The 14,895-nt window shown below is 37.0% G+C and overlaps 1 protein-coding gene across 4 annotated transcripts in view; it reads left to right on the top strand.

Moving 5' to 3' along the window:
• The window catches only part of RELN (reelin), a 527,544-nt gene that overhangs the window by 297,787 nt on the left and 214,862 nt on the right, over positions 1-14,895 (top strand). For all 4 annotated transcript variants that reach the window (XM_043872741.1, XM_043872740.1, XM_043872739.1 and 1 more), the window contains one exon: positions 585-825. In XM_043872741.1, the coding sequence (XP_043728676.1) occupies positions 585-825 (241 nt within the window). The remainder of the gene's footprint in view (positions 1-584; positions 826-14,895) is intronic.

Genomic DNA, 14,895 nt, shown 5'->3' with positions numbered 1-14,895 from the left:
CTCATGGCAAATTTCACATTTTCAAAACAAAAAAAGTATTTGTTTTCTAGAAATAAAGTAACTCATGTAAATATTGATTTTGAAACATACAGCATACAGTGATCTCTAATAGATATAAAATTTCAAAGTAAGAATTAAAATTAAGATAATTTTGCAGTTTTTCTCCTTTTTTTCTTCTTAGTATCATATGAAGTATATAGTTTTAGATTGAGTGTCTACCATTTACAAAATACTGTGCTGGATACTCTTTGATTTTTTACAAAAGCCAAAGCAGTTGTGTACCATTTTCTCCTCAATTATCCATTTACTGGCTTACCTGAGTATACTTACTGCCTGCCTTGTGTTAAAGGTAGAGCTCTTTAAGACGTTTAATACTTAAACTCCCATCACTCAATATGGACATCTTAATAACCACATATATTAAAAGGTTTAAGGGGTATAAGATTATGAGTATTTCATCCATAATGTGTAATGTTTTTAAGATAAGAAAACCACAATCTTAATTAAGAAACAAAATGGATCTATAGGAAAGATAAAGTGGACCCTGTTGAACTTTATTGTGGCAACAATTCTCATCTCTCCAGAGCCCCTTCCAATGTCAGTACCATCATCCACATCCTCTACCTTCCTGAAGACGCCAAAGGGGAGAACGTCCAGTTTCAGTGGAAGCAGGAAAATCTACAAGTAGGTGAAGTGTATGAAGCCTGCTGGGCCTTAGATAACATCCTCGTCATCAACTCAGCTCACAGACAAGTTGTTTTAGAAGATAATCTGGATCCAGTAGACACGGGCAACTGGCTTTTCTTCCCGGGAGCTACAGTGAAGGTTTGATCTCTCTTTCACTCCTTCTCTTCTCCTCTAAAACCTAAAGCGCAATAAACCAAATTGTACTAAACCACTATTTTACTAAAGTATTTTACTAAGTGAAAGTTTCTCAGTTGGGCTTCCTTTGTGGCTCAACTGGTAAAGAATTCACGTGCAATGTGGGAGACTTGGGTTTGATCCCTGGGTTGGGAAGATCCCCTGGAGAAGGGAAAGGCTACCCACTCCAGTATTCTGGTCTGAAGAATTCCATGGACTGTATAGTCCATGGGGTCATGAAGTATTTTATGAAAACCACTATTAAAAGAATATGTAATATCACTTTACCCTCCCCTGTAAGAATGGGAAATCATTCATTTGTTCATCCTTTGAACAAGTATTTTTGAGAACCCATGATGGCATATACTGGGCTGAATCTGGAGAATATAACCACAAAAGGCAGATATGTCTTTTCCTTTTGTTGTCTGTCAGTTTAGTGGAAGGTTACCTATAGCAATGTGCATGTGCAAAACAGCATAATTGTTGATTTGCTGGGAAAGTTTAAGGTGTTATAGAAATAACAATATACAGTGTCAGATCCAGACTTGAGCAATTAGGAAGGCTATACAAGAGAATAGGAATAGACTGACGGGTCATTTCAAATTGGCCAGATGGGAAGATAGTGTTTCTAGAATCATAAATCACACACATAAAGGCTAGAAGATGATAGCACAAAGCAGAGGCCTTAGACAGTGTTTGAAATGGTTGTCTAATAAATTCTGAGTTGAAACTTGTGATAAAGTCTGAAGATATGACCAGTGATGAAACCTTAAAGTCTTAAAAGCTCACTTTTAAATGAGAATTAAAATCACTGGCTTGCCTGCCCAGAGAGTGTGTGGAGTAAGTTGACCTTCAACTGGACTCTCTCAAATTTCAAGTATGAAAAAAATTAAGTACAGATGCAGATTGGAGAGTTTTTAAAATTGTGACTCGCTGTTACAAAAAAAAAGGACCTCTGTGCTGCATGGGGGGTAAGATCACAGAAGTCACAAGCAGAATATAGATATCTAAGACACTCATCTCCTTTTAATGATTTATGGGTTGCAAATTATTTACAGTACTTCCCTGGTGGTTCAGTGGTTAAGACTCTGCCTTCCAATACACATGATACAGTTAAGTTGGTGCTTAGCAAATCATACTCTAGATACTGACTAGCATTAGGAACAGACAGCATCTTTGCTCAGCATGAGAAAACACCCAGTAAACCTTATGGAGATTTGTTCTGACAAAGACTCTAAAACTTTGGTTCCTTTGGATCCTTTAAAGAGTCATGGATGCCTTTCATAGGAGTGTGGAAAAGAACCTTTGTAAGGGTAGCCCGTATCATATCCCACTACTACTTGATTAAGAGAAGGATTTTTGTTGTCACTGTTCACCATTGGCAAGATATGTAAACCCAGGAAACACATGGAGACCTCAGGGCCTGGGATTCACGTTCTTTTCCCGTGATGATCATTTGGTAATTATTTGATCTCAGTTCCCTTTACTATATAGTATATGTACTTTTTGTGCCTTTTTTATAAGCCATCATTATACTAGTTTAATTCACTTTTTGGTTTCTTAATGCATTGTAGTTTGGTACCACACATGTTAAAAGTATATGAAGTATGGGTTTGCTTTGTAGTAATGGTTACTTAAATTACAATTTGGTGTGGAGTATACTTTTGCTTTGTGGTCTCTCATCTTCCTCCTAAGCTTACTAATCACACATGTGAGACTTGCCTAGTTACCTACTTGCCTAGTTGCCTATTAAGAAAAAATCATTGTAGTAATGGTTTGTACCAGGGTCTTTGGCTGTCACACAGAAGATTTTCTCTAGTGTTTCTTTTTAAAATTTTAAATAAGTGCAATGATAAAATCTAAGATTGTCATTTTAGCTCATTTATATGAACCTTTTGCATTTTGACTCAAACCTCTAGCATGAAAAACTGCCTTTGCCAAGTGATTTGGAGTTCTAGAAATAAAAATTGTTTATTTAAACTGTATGCAATTTCTCCATCAAATATTTTCCTTTGGTGGGTGGCCTCTGAGATGAAAACAGAGTACAACCAATTAGAAAACATATCTCAATGTTCCTATTGGTCATCAGACGTGTTTTGAACATTGCTTTATTTTGGACTTTTTAGTGTTGAGAGTAATGTTTGTTTGTTCAGACTATATGTTGTCTTTTCTAAATAATACTCATTAAAAGTCTCCAAGATGTTTACATCTTAACTAAATCAGAGATTGAATGTAACCTCAACTGAGTGCTTCCTTGTGCTTCATTACAGAGTAGAATTTATACAAGGAAAAACGTCCAAGCACAGATAGGATACTCTTTGGTTAAGTAGTAACAGCTACTTTTTATTGTCCATGTATTATTCTGGGGACTTGTTATTCCAGATGTGTGTGTGGGATTATGTATATAATCTCATAGAGTTGATCTTTATGAACCTATAAAAAGATGAAAGTGGACGTGGGGGTGTTGAGTAACTTGTCCAGAATGCTGTTCGTACCAGTGGCGGAGCCAGGATTCAAATACAGGAATCTGACTTCAGAACTCTTGCTCTCAGCTGCCTGATAACTGTGCTCTCACAAGTAGTAAATATAAACTTAAATGGTCTTATGTTTCTCCCCAACATCTATTTGTTAATTTATCTGCCTGTTTTTATCCCCATCACTCTCTGGCAGTAGGCTGAAGATTCTTGTATTTCTCATATTTTTTTATCTTGATCTAGCTTTATTCCATTTGTACTATATTTTCTTTTCTCTGGATGACTGATTTTTTTTTTTTCTAAGTTTTGGCTGCACTGGGTCTTCTTTGCTGCACATGGGCCTTCTCTAGTTGTGGCAAGCAGGGGCTACTCTTCATTGAGCCATGTGGGCTTCTCATTGCAGTGGCTTCTCTTGTTGCAGAGCATAAGCTCCAGGTGAGCGGGCTTCAGTATTTGTCGCACGTGGGCTCAGTAGTTGGGGCGTGTGGGCTCTAGGGCACTCGGGCTTCAGTAGTGGTGGCACACTGTCCCTGTTGCTCTGCGGCATGTAGAGTCTTCCTGGACCAGGGACTGAACCTGTGTCTCCTGCATTGGCAAGTGAATTCTTATCCACTGCACCACCGGGGAGGTCCTGGATGAATGATTTTCATACATTAAAATCTATTAAGTTCAGACCAAGCACAGGTTGCTTCCTTGTCTTCCAGTCTATAACAGCTGGTTTTATTTTCACAATCATATTTACTGGTCCATCACTGCTGACCTAAAGTGAAGTTAAGGAGATAGGAGTATTAAGATATTTTCCTTAGGGAGGTAGGAAGCATTTTCAGTAACCTATAGAGAAGATGAAATAGAGTGAGAACAGGGGAATTGAAATCAACAGTCTCATGGTATCAGACTTCCTGTGATGAGGATGTTGGAGTCAAGAATCATACAAAAGGATGCCGCTGACAAAAGATGACACCATCATTCCTTAATAGAAATTATATCATGCTTCCTCCGTACTCAAGACCTTTGATGGCTTCCTATGTAGGCCTTGAGGGGACAAGCCAAACTCCCTAGCATGTAATTCAAGGCTGTTTCCAGTCTATGTCCAGCCTAAGTTTCATCCTTATCTCCTGTCCTCCAGCATCACAAATAAAATGGAATTTCACACTCCCACTCATTTAGACGTGCTTTTCCACCTTTCTTTTTTCTATGCCTAGTCATTCCCAAGCATCCTTAAGGGCCCAGTTCAAATGTCCTTTTCTGGATGAAGTTTTGTGGATAGTTAATGTCTGCCTCCTCCCTGTGCTGCTATAACCATGAGGTTGAATAAGCAGGACTTGAGGTTAAAGACTGTCTACAAAATACAGGTTCCTTCTTCTTCACTAGTGACCATTCATATTCACTCAAGACAGCTTTTTTAAGTCTGTATCCTTTTTGCACAAAAACTAAGTCAAGTCCAAAGACTACTGATAGACCAAAAATGCAATCAATCACTGTAGTAGTTAGTCTCAGTTCAATAACAAATACCACGTGGTTCACCATAATAATGCAAACTCCAAACTTCACCCACAGCATCTCCTTTCCTCCAGCTGAGGTCTGCTGAGTAGAAAAGAGATAGAGGTCAACTCCTTCCCCCTCCTCCACTAAGTCATTAATTTTAACCTTTGAATCATCCAGGGCTGGGTCAGGAGGAAGGAGAAGAAGTGAGAGGCAGTTATTGTTGTGAGTGGGAATTATTGATCTCATAATCTGCCAAGTGATCGAAGCTGGATTTCTCTTGGATCCATCACTAAGCTCTTTGGATATGTCACCACTTTTCACCAGAATTGGGGATTTCTCGCCTGTAGCTCCCCAATGTATATCTCTCAGGTTATGTCTACTTCCACTACTTCCCACTGGGACTCTGACTCATGACTTCACCTTCTTTCTGCTGAGGGCTCTTTGCCCCTCCAGGAAGCCCTTGGGGGCAGGATCTTAGACAGACCAGATTGCCTTTTGTGCGCATGGGTCCAATCCTAGTCTATGGTGAACATTCACTTTGAATCCATCACTGGGAGAAAAGAAGCTAGTTACTTCAAAATGCAGCCGTCTTGTTACCCAGCCACCTGCCAGGCAGCCCCAGTTGTTAGTCTGAGCCCTTACAGAATCCCTTCCACGGGACGGCCTCGAACTCCTGAGCCCCAGGCTTGAGGCAAGTGGATGATACCTTCCACCCCTGAAAGGTCAGGGATGTGACTCACAGTTCACCAACAACCCTCTGGAAAGGAGTCATCTCTCTGCTTTCCAGCTGCCAACGAACTTCAGCTTCAGACTCACTCATTCTCAATTTAGGGAAGTGGCTAAGTCATTTTACCACCTCTTTTGTTAGGTCCTTACATTTGGTCCATTATTTCACTTCGGAAGGAGGAGTAGCACCTGTTTTATTGGCACCTTATTTCAGCATTCTGTTACAGCATATATATATACATCTATGAGAGCATTTACAATGTTTCTTTGTAGTTATGTTTGTCTCCCTAGTTAGCATGTTAGCTTCTTAAGCTTAGGAACTGTTTCTGCTATTTTTGAATCCCCAGTGTTTGGCACATGATACATTGTGCTAGTTGAACAAATGAAAAGCTGAAAAAATACCAAGATCTAGTTTGTGAAGAAAGAAAATAAATTGTATATTCAAAGATGACATGAGGGCAAAAATATTGTGAAGGGGATTGGATATAGCAAAACTGTTAAGCAAATGAGCTTAACAGGGTTCAAATCTTGGTTTCACCATTTACTAGCCGTATGGTCTTGGGCAAGTTATTTAACCTCTTGGTTTCTCAGTATCCTCACCTTTAATAGGGATGATAGTAGTATCCATCTCCTGTTGTGATAATTAAATAAGAAGATACATGTAAACCTTAGAACAGTGCCTGGCATATAGAAAGGTCTTAATAAGTACGTGTCTTCTTCATTGAAAATTTTGAGTACAAATAAGCTCCGCAGGATAGTGAATATAAAGGAAAAATAAGTAGAAGGCAAAGGATTGAGCTGACAACCCCAATTAGGAGGGCAGAAGGAAGAATAGGATAGAAAAATACAGAATTCACAAATTATGTCATCCATGTATGTCATTAAGATGATATCAGAATTAAAATGAAGTAAATGGATTAGGTTGGACACAAGTATTTCGCATAGGTGTAACTTTTGGCAGTCAAACTAAGAACCAGTTTCCGTTCGAATTAAGTTGAAATGACATTCACATAATTAAAAAATTAATAGTAGTTTTCATTATTAACAAATGATTTTTAAGTGCTGTTCATAAAATGAAGTAATAGTAGTGGGGATGTTGATGTTGTGAAAATAGAGTTTAAAGGTGACAGGTCAAATAGAAAGATAAAAATGAGTCACTAGCATTCATAGTACTTATTTTTCCTTATCTTCTTTATATTTGTTTCCCATTTCTTTGGTAATAGTATTTAATCCATTTTATCTGAGCCTGTGCTTGTTTATCTCAAGTAGGGCAGAATGATAGAAGACCAAATAGAGTAATTAAGGAGTTATGTGATCTGGAGAACTGCAATTATAGGTCACCAGTTTAAATCTGTCCTGGGTTGGTAGAAGGCCATTACCATCTGTTGGCTCTTTAGTAACTGATATGAAGTAGGTGTCTAACAGTATCAGCTTTTAATGTAGAACCCGACCTTATGTTTGTTGTGCTTTTTTATTTGGATTGGTAAGCTAAAGAGGACTGTAAGAGGTTACAGAATTAATATTTTCTTCCTAGGCAGCCATCTGTGTTTCTCCTCCATTCTCTTTGCAAGTTCATGGCCTTGTCTGACTTAGCTTCCAGTGTTTTTCCAGAGAGCTTGCCCATGTGGAAGAAAAGGGGCAACACATTCTTAGAGTGTTTCTAATTACCATCATGATTTTATTATTTCCCATGAATCTCTAAGCAGCCCTCTGTTCACAACCAAATAGGAGGGGCTCTAATGCCTATAAATCTAGTCCTGGAAGTCAGAAAGCTCCCCAGAGCACCACCCTCATTAGCAATCTCCGCAGTAAGCCAGCCGTGGACTCAGAAAGGCAAGGAGTCTCAACTCACTTGATGTTGAATCACCTGTCTTAATGACTGGTTGTAATAGTATTTCCTTCTTTTATAGACAATTGCATCCTTTCTTTTTTTATACCTTTGTATATGATTTCTAGACTAATCAAGACTTTCTTGTGTCAGTTGTTTCTGTTCTGAAGATACAGGATATACTGTCAGTCTGCCGTTGGCTGGAACCGGCTACCCCTGCCACGGCTGCCATTCCCTGCAGCACCTCTCACTATAAGATGGCTGTGGGTGTTTTGCCACATTTAATAGTGGAAGGCACATTCTTCCTGCCTGAAATGGGAGAATAATTAATCTAAGGGCAACTTCTGGTGCTCTGACTCTTTGAGAATAGTATTGGTTTTGTCATCAAAGTTTAAGAGAAATGGTTGATTTTTTTTTCAGCCCCTTCCATTTCAAACATATAGAATCAAGAACCAGTTTTCCACCTTGGGTAGGATTCTGATCCCCATCTCCACTGAGTAGCATGGATAGAAGTAAAGTCGCTCAGTCGTGTCCGACTTTTTGCGACCCCATGGACTGTAGCCTACCAGGCTTCTCCCAAGGGATTTTCCAGGCAAGAATACTGGAGTGGGTTGCCATTTCCTTCTCCAGAGGATCTTCCCCACCCAGGGATCGAACCCGGGTCTCCCGCATTGTAGGCAGACGCTTTGCCATCTGAGCCACCAATAATAATAACAACCATAATTATGATAAGTAGTAATAGAAGCCATAGTAATGGTGGCATTTCATGAATCATCTGTAGTTGCCAGCACTATGAGGAAAGCCTTTTGATCTAAATTTTGTATCTACAGGAGACATTGCATGTCTATAAAGAGCCTGAGAACTTAGTGCTCAGGTTTCCTTAGTCATTCTTGAAACATCCAGACCTATCCATCAAAGTTATCTCTTCCCAACTCCTCAAACACACATACTGCAATCGGAAAATGTCCTTAATTTCAAGTTCAAAGAAAAGTGCTAAATGTAACATTTTAAAGGGTCAGCCTGGAGCTGTTGCAGCTACCTGCTTTCTATAACTCACTGTTAAAGAAAAGACCTGCAAAGGTCAGGAAAGTACTCAGAAGAACCCAGGAACAAATGATTTGGAAAGAGGTATGAGGAGATATTTTGGTTTTTGTTTTTTTCTGTTTTTTCTATCCTTTAATAGTACCCAGTGAAGCAAAATTTCCAAATAGATAAGTATGCCATGGAGGTAAATATTGGTCAAGCAGCTACTTCATTTTGTTTATTCACTCCCATCTTTGGTGGCAGCCAAAATTTGTATTTTGAAAGCATGAAACATCCACAACTCCTTGATATCTGAGTGGGAGAGAGAGTACATGCTTTGCTCAGTCACTGTTAATAAATGTTTATATCTGCTCAGCTAGCCTGGTTACCCTCAGCTTGCAAAGGCATAAATCACTGGCTTCTGTCAACTCTGGAATTGACCCACAGATTAAATACAGATCACTAGGAGATAGGTGCTGTTCCGTGTATTTTTTATTTTTAAGAAATCTTCCCATTCTGATTGCTGTGCCTGCACCTGCTAATCTTTTTCTATTTATTATCCTAGTTCATTGTATGGATAGCAAAGAATGCCAGATTACTCCTTTTGCACATTTATGTCAACTTGTGTTGAGAAGTAAATCAACATTAAATGTCACAGTTTCTGTTGTGAAGGTTTGTCCTTTAGAATAGGCTGTGATCAAATGTATTTAAAATAATTTTTCCTAAAAAGTAATTTATTAAATTTTGCAGATGTATGTCAAGGATTGGGAGTAACTAAGTATACAGAATTTAGAAGGGCCATATCTTAATCTTTTATTTCTACTTCCAGTTAGATTGCTTCCTCTCTCTTCCATTTACTGTTGATAAATATCCAATAATAATGTCAATTTTCCTAGTTTAACAAACACCAAAGGCCCTAATGAGGAGCCATTAGGTGAATTAGGTAAATCAACAACCCATTAAGGAGAAACATTAAGTCAGAAAAGAGAGTCTATTAATTTTCTTATAGCTCTTGTACATTATGCATTTGCCAAATTCATTATCCCAGTGGACACTAGGCAGATCTCCAGTCCTGAGTAAGAACTGGAGCTTTCATTCTGGGCTTCTGCTGTCACGTGTCTAATACTATTATCACAAATTGTTGAATAATTAATGGAGAACAAAGGTTGTAACATCCAAATTATGGAAAAAATGTAAACTGATTTGTCTGAAAATGTAAAGTCTTAACACAAGTTGAGGCTAGTGAAAAAAGTCAAAGACAAATGGTGAAAGGGATGATTACATTCAAAGCAGAATTTATTTCTAAATGTGTGTTTTGGGAATATAGTCCTCTGGCAGAGCAATATCTGCCTGCTATAATGCCTAACTTGTCTTCTATGAGTTGGGCACCCCAGAAAAAGGTTTCAAAAGTCCATTCAACGATTTTCTTTTTTTAGACTGTAAGGACAAACAGGAGGAAATCAGATATGCTTTCCAGAAATATGCTTTGCAAATTGCTGTACTGGAAACTATCTGGTCTGTGACTTGAGGGATTTGAGTACTGGCTTTCTAATGAGGATAAACCTGAGCTCAGTAAGACTTGTGGCTAGACCATGTTCTCATGTCTTTTTCTATTAAGAATCGGAATGTTAACTACGATTTTCTGGCTAGATTCCAGCTTGGTTAATTGCATGCTGTCTCTCTAAATTCGCTTTGCTTGGGATGTTCTTCATTTTGGATTGCATTGCTCTTATTGTCATGTTTCCCCCAAGAGGTGGGTACATGATATTGTAAAATGAGCCAGAATATAATTTGTTAAACTAATAAGAGTACTTTGGGGATGAAGGGTTAAATGTAAGTAGTGTGTTTTTCACAATTTCCCCCCAATGAGGCCTATTTGTACAGTAATTAATGTGGAATAGCATTAGTGAAACATGGAATTGAGCCAAATCACCATGACAAGAGTGGCAATAACACAGAAACAAATAATGTCAATAAATTCTACTAAAAATAACCATTCAAACAAATCCCCAGAGCCTCCCTTTTCTTGTTTGTTTATGATCTGAAGCTGACACATTTAATCACTAATTATTACATGTTAATACAATATTCAATGTGAAATTTATTTTATTCTATATGAACATACAAAACCTAGTAACATGTCCCATCATCTTTGTACTTAGCACAGCACAGAGCTCAATTATTTGCATAGTGGTACTCATTAAGGTAAAGTTTGTTAAATGAATGAAGATAGGGGATGAAAAAAGAAAGGGAATTAACATTTACTGATTTCCTAAGATTTAGCAGTCTTTGGAATAAGCATGTTACTTGCACTATCTCAGTTAATCCTCACAATTGCCCCCATTTCACAGATGAAAATAAAGAGGCTTCTAGAGCTAAGTGACTTCTCCAAGGTCAAACAGCTTTGATTTTCAAAGCCAGCGACATTGTATAATAAAGTCCCAGCCCTTTTGTCTCTCAGTATCTTGCAGCCTCCCATGTTGTGTCTGGTGTTCTGCGCCTTAATTTGAGGAGGCAAGACTGAAAACCTCAGACACTGTGAAAGTCATATTGATCTCTACAGACAAGGTTAACAACTGCTCTGTGGAATTTCTCATTGTTATTCTTTCTCTCATTACTCCAATTCAAATATGTCACTATGGCTGTTTTAGAATTGTCATAACTATTGCCAAATAATTACACACTTGTCACAAAATATACCATAAATTGAACCTTTATGAATCGTAGTACAAAGTGGTTCAAGCTTAATGAATCCAGAAAATAATGAGGAAAAAAAAAAAAAAAAGACTCTTTGAACTTCCTAAAATTTGCTCACTGTGGTTGAATCTATTGTGTTGACTAGAGAAAATGCACTTCAGCCCTCCTGCACCTGGACTGTGTTTATAGCCAAGTTATCAGTTTTTTAACTGGTATTAAATTACCTAGAAATTGAATGTGTGCAAAATGAAAGAAATTCATTTTGCCTCATGAAAGAAATCCCTCTTCCTATTTTGTTTTTTTCTTTATAAGCATGAAAGTCTATACCTTTAAAGACCATTGAACCAAGATGTAGGAAATATGTATCTCTATATGATAATAGCTACAACATGGTGAGAGGCTTAGTAAACACAATGATATGTAATGCTGTAAGTCAGTCCATTTCTGGTCACTTAGTCACACATCTCACTTTAATCCAGAAACTTTTATACCAGCGTATTTTGTTTCCAACCAGACAGTGGCTAATTTATGGCTCTGCCAACAATGCCATTTTAATTAATTTTATTCATCTTATTTCTCTTTCCTCTGCTCCTCATATCTCATCTGTTTGCGTTGCCTAGATTTTAATTAAAAAACCTCTCCTCTCTAAGGAGCAATCTGAAGTGGCAAAAATAATCACTTAAAATATTACAGTCATTAAAAAATTGGCTGTGGTGGAAGCCATGCATTTTCAATTTTCCTACAAATGATGTTTTAGCTTCCTTTTAAAGTGCACTTTGTATCTGAATTGTCTGCCACCAGCCAGCTTGGCTATCAAAAATGGTCTTCCAGCTGGGTGGGCTGAGTGACAACTCCTTAATGGAGGAAATGGATGGCTCTCTGCTCATGTGGAGGGGAAGGCACACCGGGCAGATTTCACTCCATCTGCCACCAGCTCTCTGCAAGCTGGCATTGCCCAGATGCCCAGTATACTCACTCCAACTAAAAGGATATCGTCAAAAATAAATTGTAAGGCTACAGATACCTGAAAGAATCATCAGGGCCATTAGACCCCAGGGAGATAATATTAAGAGGTGCCTCAGTATTCATCTTTGATGAAAACCTAATTAAACTATGGTGGAGGTGATTGCAAGTACTTTTTTTTACAAGTACAGAGGTGAAGTCATTAACATTTTCAGCAGAGTATAGAGAGCAACCTTAGGAAAATGCTATCCTGAATTGTGGCCAAAGACTTGTTATATTGAGGAATTTGCACTGATGTTTCCTGTTGATGTTTTTCTGAATGGCAAATTCATGTCACTTAGTTACAGTGTGTTCTGCTTTTCAAGTAAAGGAAATCCATGTAACAGCAAAGTAGAGAAATATTTTTGGTTGATAGATGGAAACAAATAAGGATGATATATTAGGGATTTTTAAAAACTGGAGCTTTCCTAGTACTTGGAAGTATAAAGAATATGTCGTTGGTCAATGCTAAAATAATGAAATGAAGTAAAAATAATATTTAACATCATTATGTAATTAAGAGGGCTAAGGATAGAAAGGAATATATAGAACCATCTGCATAATTTATATCTTTATTTTACTCAAAATAAATTCTGAATTATTTGATACTCACTATAAGTTATTCAAAAGTTGAGACTCAGAAAGTCGCATGTTATTTGAAATCATTTGTTCAAGAAAACCTGCTATATTTTTACCATACTCAATATAAAATTGTCCTAAATTCCAAAATATTCTTGTTTTTATTGTATCAAGAGCTCATATATCTCACAGAGTTAGAAATTTAACTGTTTTATGAAGTTGTTCAGATTTTAATTGTCATTGCATGTAAATAACATGAATTTGAATAGATGCAAAGCAAGAACAACTGGGTATTAAAATCACTGAGTAATTTCCTAAAATTTTTTTCATTCTTTAAATTCACATTTTGTTTGGATTTTTAACATAAACACATGTATGTTATACAATGAAAGTTCATCTGTAAGAAAAGTGGCAGCAGACACCTTGCATCATTAAGTTTTCCTAAAGGGAAATGTTTGGTAAGCTGCCAACATTTGGAGAGCTTTAAAGTTCTAATTCATGATTCAGTATATTCTGAAAATTAATGAAGGATTGTAATATTTTGCCATATTGTATTGTGCAGTGTATTCTTTTATATTTTATTAAAGGTTTTAAGTTGTTCTGAAGAATTTTAATGACTTACAATGAGAAACACAGTTCAAAATAGATTTAAATGTTCTATTTCTCTATAACCTACTGCTACGGGTATATACTGCTAAGGGAATATAATAGCTTATTTTTGGAAAATAGCATGTTCAGAAATAAAATAACAGTTATTTTGTAGCACTTAGAGATTTCCAAAAAACCACTTCCACATATAATTTGTGCTTCTTACAGTGTTTCTAGGATATAGATATTAGTGGCCCCAGTCTACAGCCTAAGAAACTAAGGCCTAGATGGGTTAAATGAGTTGTGCAGAACCATGTAGCCATTCAGTAGAGAAAATGCATCAGAACATGCCTTCTTTTTTAAATTTATTCATTTTTTAATTGAAGGATAATTGCTTTACAGAATTTTGTTCTTTTCTGTCAAACATCAACAAGGAACATGCCCTCTGATTCTGATCCCCAAACTCTTTGAAGATGGACAGTAACTGAGTTTTCATTCCATGTCAGGAATGCTTTTAGTTTCCAGTATTTGGGTTTTTTTTAAGTAACCTTAATCTCCTCAGCTCAATTAATTGAATTGGGTTCTAGGGGGAAGTTCAAGCACCTCTACCCATACAGGGTATAAAGGTATATGGACAGCTAATTTTTCCTTCCAGTTTTATTGAGATATTGATATATAACATTATAGAAGTTTAAGGTGTACAGCATAATTATTTGACTACATACATCGTGAAATGATCATCACAGTGAATTTAGTGAACACCCATAATCTCACAAAGATACAAAATTATGAAATATAAAAAACATATTTTTTGAAAGCTAATTTATAACAGTTGTATTATCACAAATGGTCTACTAAACCACCAAATGTGTTTGGTAACAGCCAAATACCTAACAAAAAGATCCTTTAAAATATACCTCAGTTTTTTAAAAATACCTACTTAAGTTTGTAAAATGAGTTTAACAATATGGTATTCAGTTTCATAATGATGTTTCTTTACATAAATTTTCCATCTCAACTAAATTAGGAGAAGGCAATGGCACCCCACTCCAGTACTCTTGCCTGGAAAATCCCATGGACAGAGGAGCCTGGTGGGCTGCAGTCCATGGGGTAGCTAAGAGTTGGACATGACTGAGCGACTTCACTTTCACTTTTCACTTTCATGCATTGGAGAAGGAAATGGCAACCCACTCCAGTGTTCTTGCCTGGAGAATCCCAGGGACGGGGGAGCCTGGTGGGCTTACGTCTATGGGGTCACACAGAGTCGGACACGACTGAAGCGACTTAGCAGCAGCAGCTAAATTAAAATATGCATCAAATATGTTAATAAATAAATCTTGGAAGAGTAGCAAAGCATAATTATGTGTAACACTGAGTCTTAAATATTAACAAACAGTTCTGAGGTAAACAAAATCAAAATGGAAATAATTAAATTGACGTTTAGTCAGAAATGACCAAGATTTTATGTTAAGCAAATCACTCTTTTCATTATACAAATATATTCTTCTAAATTGTAACATGAGATTATTCCATTTTCATGTGTATAGATTTTTCATGGTTGCCTCTTACTTGGACAATGACCTAATATTATTTGCATCGGTGTAAAAAAGTCATATTAATTCCAAATGAATA

The sequence above is a fragment of the Cervus elaphus genome, chromosome 18 (genome assembly GCF_910594005.1).
Source record: "Cervus elaphus chromosome 18, mCerEla1.1, whole genome shotgun sequence".
NCBI lineage: Eukaryota > Metazoa > Chordata > Mammalia > Artiodactyla > Cervidae > Cervus > Cervus elaphus.
Note: the sequence above shows the minus strand (reverse complement) of the source record. Positions and strands in the feature narration are given on the sequence as shown.